The following is a 6022-nucleotide window of genomic DNA, read 5'->3' on the forward strand; positions in this document are numbered from 1 at the left end:
AGGATTATCCAGAAAGTAAAGTTACAAGATTTTTTAAATACAAAGAATGAATATATTTTAATAAAACTTACATGGATTGTAGTATAGGTATTACATTATTTTTCCACATAATCACCATTCAGTTCAGTACCTTTTGTCATCCGTGGTATGAGTTTTTGATGCGTGTGTCATAGAAGTATCCCTTTACCTTTTTCAGCTAGTTTTTCACTTCGATTTTCATCTTTTTGTCAGAAAAGCATTTCCTACCAAGGTGTTCCTTCAATTTAGTGAACAGGTTATAGTCACTGGGTACGGGATCGGGGCTGTGAGGGGTAGCTTAAAACATCCCAACCAATTGAAGTCAACAACTCTTGTGTTGCATGAGTGGTGTGCGGATGTGCATTGTCATAAAGGAGACAGATTCCTACTGTCAGCATCCCACAACGTTTGTTTTGGATGGCTCTGCAAAGTTTCTTCATGGTCTCACAATATAATCCGTATCCATTTTGTTACATGCTGTCTTGACATTACGTCCTCTCCAAAACTGAAATGATTTCACGATGAATCGCAGCAGCGTTCATGCCCTTAACATTTAGGTAGCATATTACATTGCAAACTTCGCACTTGGAGGGAAACGGAATGAGGATGCGCATCTCTAACTTTCACCACAATGCCAGTCAATGAACTATTGACAACTGGCACTGCTTATTCGCTTCTGCTGGCTTCCCGCTACACGTTAGTGATACCAACTTCCCCTAAAAAAATTCCCCATGAGTCCTACATGGTTTGTAACCTTACTTTCCGGATAACCCTCATATATATACTTTAATATTCTTGCAAAGGGAAAGGGGTAATTCAAAATGTATAAACTACCATCATTGCCTTTCTGTAGTAATTCACTGCTGATTAAACATTACTGAAATATTGCTTATTGTTTGAAAGATCAAGCGCTTCAAATACTGAGAATTAAAGAGCAACAATGTGTGGTCTTTCAACAGCATGTTTGATGTAGGTGGTCAGAGAGATGAAAGAAGAAAATGGATCCAATGTTTTAATGGTAAAGTAACATTTTCACATTTTCAATTCAAGTCTCAGACTATTTTATTCTTGCTTTCTATTGTATTGTGTACATTGCATAGACCAGGATGAATTCTTAAATTTAGAAAATCTGTATAATTTTGCCTATGTAACTCAGCTTACATTTCTTAATATCATTGCAAAGCATGTCTGAGCAGTTATTACCTTTGCAAGACACAATTTTTTAATTACATTTTTTAATTTCTCTACTGTCCCTGATACGATCTCCCCCAGATGTCACAGCTATTATATTCGTTGTGGCCTGTAGCAGCTACAACATGGTCATAAGGGAAGACAATAACACCAACAGATTACGGGAGTCTCTGGATCTCTTCAAAAGTATCTGGAACAACAGGTAGGATTCCCATGTAGAACATTATATTCATGTGGCGCTGTGACAAAAAATATATGTTGCATTAAACAAGAAAAATACAGAATAAATATTAGAATAATTTAAAATATTAAAACCGTGTATTATTTTATGTTCAGAGATAGTATATCTTTACACACCACTGGAGACTAGATAAAAGCTTAGGAAACTTTGTGGCCTACAGTTCTCAGAATTCACCTGCCACCATGCTGATTAGGAAATTAAGGGGCTTGTAAAAAATATCTTTTCCATTCTCTGATTAAAGAATATACACAACATTTGTGAGCTATGGGAATAGTTAGTTATTGATGTGTTATCTTTGAGTCCTTACTTAAGGTACATTTGTATTTCACAGGTGGTTACGGACAATTTCGATCATTTTGTTTCTGAACAAACAAGACATGCTGGCTGAAAAAGTCTTGGCAGGGAAGTCTAAAATTGAAGACTATTTTCCTGAATTTGCACGATACACAGTACCTGAAGATGGTGAGTTTCTTAATTCTGCTAAGACACAGCTAGATAAATACTTGTTCTCCTTTAAAGCTTATATGTCATATATAAACTTGAATACATTTTAACCATATAGATCTGAAAGCCAACATGAAATCATTTGGAAAAGAAACAGTATTTCTGTTATGGTTGTATATATTGTAGAGCTGCTTTTAACTGAACTTAGGTAAAATTATTTAAAATATCAGAAAAACAGTTTTGAATAAATATTTCATCAGAAGCTGTTCTAAAAGTCTTTAGCAGATACTTAGATGATTCATTCACTATGCAACAGTTATTCCTCATCCTAAACTATTGCTGGCCCCAATCGTGCTCTTGGGTTTGATAGGATGCAATGCTGGAAAAACAATAAAAACCACAATTGGGCAGGTGTCTATTTAGATCTGACTATTGCAATCCATCAAAGGCCACATCCTCCAGATTTACATCTAGCAATAAACAGAAAGATGGGTTTTTTTCTGTGATGCGATAACTTCTGTATAAACACACATCAATATGCTTCATTTCAGTAATAATTCATAATTATATATACCAGACATGGATAAACAATCTAACTTGGGGGGGGGGGCGCATTCCCTGCTAAGAGGACTGGCTGCCCAGTGATGGAAGGAATAAAACTTTATAATAATCATAAAAAAAATTATTTATATTCCACTCTATCCCCCCAAAGGGACTCAGGGCGGATTCCAAACATAAAAGGCAAACATTCAGTGCCTGAATACAACAACAATACATCCATACTAACAAAATTTAAACAACCCAACATATAAACACGAACTATAACTTAACAACTAAAATAAAATAAAAACACAGTCTATTGTAACAGAAGAAAGGAAAAGAGAGAGGGAAGAGAGAGGGAAGGAAAGACAAAAGGGAGGAAGAAAAGGATCTAAGAAGAAAAAAGGAGAGACTGAAGGAGGGAGGAAAGGAAGGAAGGATGAAAGGGTGGAAGGGAAGGAAGGAGGATGAGAGAAAAAAGGTAAGGAAGGGAGAGAAGGAAGGAAGGAAGGAAGGAAGGAAGGAAGGAAGGAAGGAAGGAAGGAAGGAAGGAAGGAAGGGCAAAAGGTGGAAGGGAATTGAGGGAGGGAGGGAAGTAAGGGGGGAAAGAGAAGGAAGGAAAGACAAAAGGGAAAGAGAAAAAGGGAGAGGGAAGGAGAGAGGAAAGAGGGAAGGGAGGAAAGATAAAAGTTGGAAGGGAAGGAGGGAGGGAGGGAAAGGGAGGGAGGGAGGGAGAGAAGAAAAGAAGGGAGGATATGATGGTGAGAGAGAGGAGGGCCTGAGAAAAGAGACCAAGGGGCCGCATCCGGCCCCCTGGCCTGGGTTTGCCCATACCTGGTATATGCAGTACATTGTATGGTATTGTATGCTCTATGTTTTCCAGTACCCAATTCATACGTGTATTGAAAGAAAATAAAAATAAATAGTTGGAATTCACTGCCTCTATATTGAGTATCTGCTCCTTTATCTTACTGGTATCGTATTATTGACTTCTTTCCATGGTCACAACAGCAACACCAGATGCAGGAGAAGACCCCAAAGTTACAAGAGCAAAATTTTTTATCCGGGATGAATTTTTAGTAAGTAATACTTAAATTTTTCTTTTGCAAATCTGCATGATTAAGTTTGTCTGAGAACCAAGGAGTTTTTACCATAATGTTTAAATGCTATAGAACAGGAGTGTTGAACTCATTTTCACCGGTGGCCACATTATCGTTGCCTCCATGCAGCCATTTGTAATCTCAAGACTGTATAAACATAACTACGATATGTTGCCCTGGCATTTAAAGCCTCACATGGCACATAAAATAACATGGAGGGCTGGATTCAGCCTGCGGACCCTGCGTTTTGACACATACACTGTAGAAGAGTAGGTCCTTCATTGTAAAATATTTGCAATATGAGACCACGATCCACCTTTTCCACATGATAATCAGCTCTGTCATACCTGTGTTCCAAATCATCTCAGCTTGTATGTGTCTTCTCATTCCTCCTTTCTATCCCTCTCCCTTGATTCCCTTCATTTTTCCTTCAATACACTTCAAAACCTTCCATGAACTCTTTAACCTATTTTTCACTACCAGTAAAACTAATTCTTCTCAGCAGTAATTGGTGGGTGAATTCCATTAATTGTAAAAGAGATACATATTTCATTGACTTAATCGTTTTATTTTTAAATTTACACATTCATTAAAAAATCAATACAAATCTATACACGTGTGTGTGTGTATCTATGTATATAACACACACACACACACACACACACACACACTGACATAAACCAATGCAATATTTCCTAACAACTATATAATAATTGTACATAACAATGCAATTCCCTCCTCCCACTCCTTCCATTATAATGAATTCCCATCCTTTGGGTTAGAGCAGTGATTCCCAACCTTTTTTTTTTTTACCAGGGACCATTATCCAACCTTAGTACCAAAAGGGTTACGAATCAGTTTTTGGTCAACTTTAGGTTTGGTTTGGTTATTTGGGATACCGACTCAGAAAATTGCATCAGCTCTAGTTTCTGATGCAGAACATATGCCATCCAGTAGTTGCCATCTGCAGGTTGGGGAACCACTGGGTTAGAGACAGTCATGTACAGTTCTGTCCTGCCTTCCTGTTACAGTATTTTTCCATTCTTCCTTCTGGCATGATAATTATTATTTAATCCAGCATGTTCAGTCATCCTGGGAATGCCAAACTTTGGCTTAGCAATTTAAAGAGAAAAGGGAGAATGTGGTGGGGTGGGAGGAGGAACAGAACAGTCATCATTAATTAGAATGAAATACACACAAAACTCCCCAGGAGAACAATGTGTTTTTCTTTATTGTTCCAAGATCTAAAGAAGGGCTGTCAGATCTTTCTGGATATAGAAACTTGAAGCAGAGAGTGGTCCAAAGAAAAATATTCTTTCCTTTTTAGGTTGGTAGGGGATGAGATTAAAAAATAAAGAGAGTTGGCAATCTGAATTTTATGTAGATTTAACAAGTTTTACTTAACAAGCATGTGTGTCTCTGGAGCAATAGTCTCTTGGCCATATTAATTAGTAGTCTACATTGTCCTTGCATTGGTTTTCTTGCATCAGTATTTATTACTCTCTGATTAGAATTGTCTCTCATTCCAAAAATAAGTCATGCAAAGTAAGTGCTATTCCCCTTGTGCTGTGAGCTATAGTTATGTCTGTAAAGGGCCATTACCCTGAAAGCAGTGGTTCTCAACCTGTGGGTCCCTAGGTCTTTTGGCCTACAACTCCCAGAAATCCCAGTCAGTTTACCAGCTATTAGGATTTCTTGGAGTTGAAGACCAAAACACCTGGGGGTCCACAGGTTGAGAACCACTGCCTTAAAGGGCCTCCAGCTCTTGACAAATTATATGAGAGCACATGTACTACATGTATTAGAATACAGAATATCTGAATACGTGGTTACTTGAAGAAGGTAACCTAACCTATTTTCCTGTGTGCTTTCTACCATTAAATGTGCGAACAAGTTGTGTGAGTAGTAATGCTGAATGTTCTTTAACAGTTGGGAAAGTTAGTAAAAGCATACCAAATCACCCACTCACAAGTGCCAGCATTATTTTGTGTCCAGTCTGGTACTCTTGTCAGTTCCATGCCAAAATGACATTTAATTGTTACTTCTGACCTATCTCCATAGGTAGGATTGATGTATTGATGTATTTGTTTATTTACTGCATTTATATACCACGTTTCTCACCCCTGAGTGGACTCAAAGCGGTTTCCAACACAATTGTGGCAACATTCAATACATGTGAAAACCAAAACATAATTTCTAGAAAATAATATATACTATAAATTAAGAACCTTAACCATATTACACATATCTGCATAAAAACATATACATTAAAATCGCATCATGTGTGTGTTCGGCATCTAATTGTTGCTAGTCTGTACACCGCCCTGAATCGCCTTCAAGCTGAAAAGGACGGGATAAAAGTGTAGTTAATAAATAAATCATTATTTTGGGTATGCTATATTCAGCACACAGTGATCTGTAACAATCAGGCCCCTATTATTTTACTGTCTGCTGTAAAATGTAGTTTGTGCCTTTTGAGTAAAGTACT

The 6022-nt window shown here is 37.4% G+C and overlaps 1 protein-coding gene across 2 annotated transcripts in view; it reads left to right on the forward strand.

Annotated features, from left to right (window-relative positions):
• GNAL (G protein subunit alpha L) overlaps positions 1–6022 on the forward strand; it is a 161775-nt gene that overhangs the window by 148846 nt on the left and 6907 nt on the right. For both annotated transcript variants that reach the window (XM_060775029.2, XM_060775030.2), the window contains exons 8-11: positions 978–1036; positions 1291–1411; positions 1782–1912; positions 3446–3513. In XM_060775029.2, coding sequence (XP_060631012.2) covers positions 978–1036; positions 1291–1411; positions 1782–1912; positions 3446–3513 — 379 coding nt within the window. The remainder of the gene's footprint in view (positions 1–977; positions 1037–1290; positions 1412–1781; positions 1913–3445; positions 3514–6022) is intronic.

This window comes from Anolis sagrei, chromosome 4 (genome assembly GCF_037176765.1).
Source record: "Anolis sagrei isolate rAnoSag1 chromosome 4, rAnoSag1.mat, whole genome shotgun sequence".
NCBI classification, from domain to species: domain Eukaryota; kingdom Metazoa; phylum Chordata; class Lepidosauria; order Squamata; family Dactyloidae; genus Anolis; species Anolis sagrei.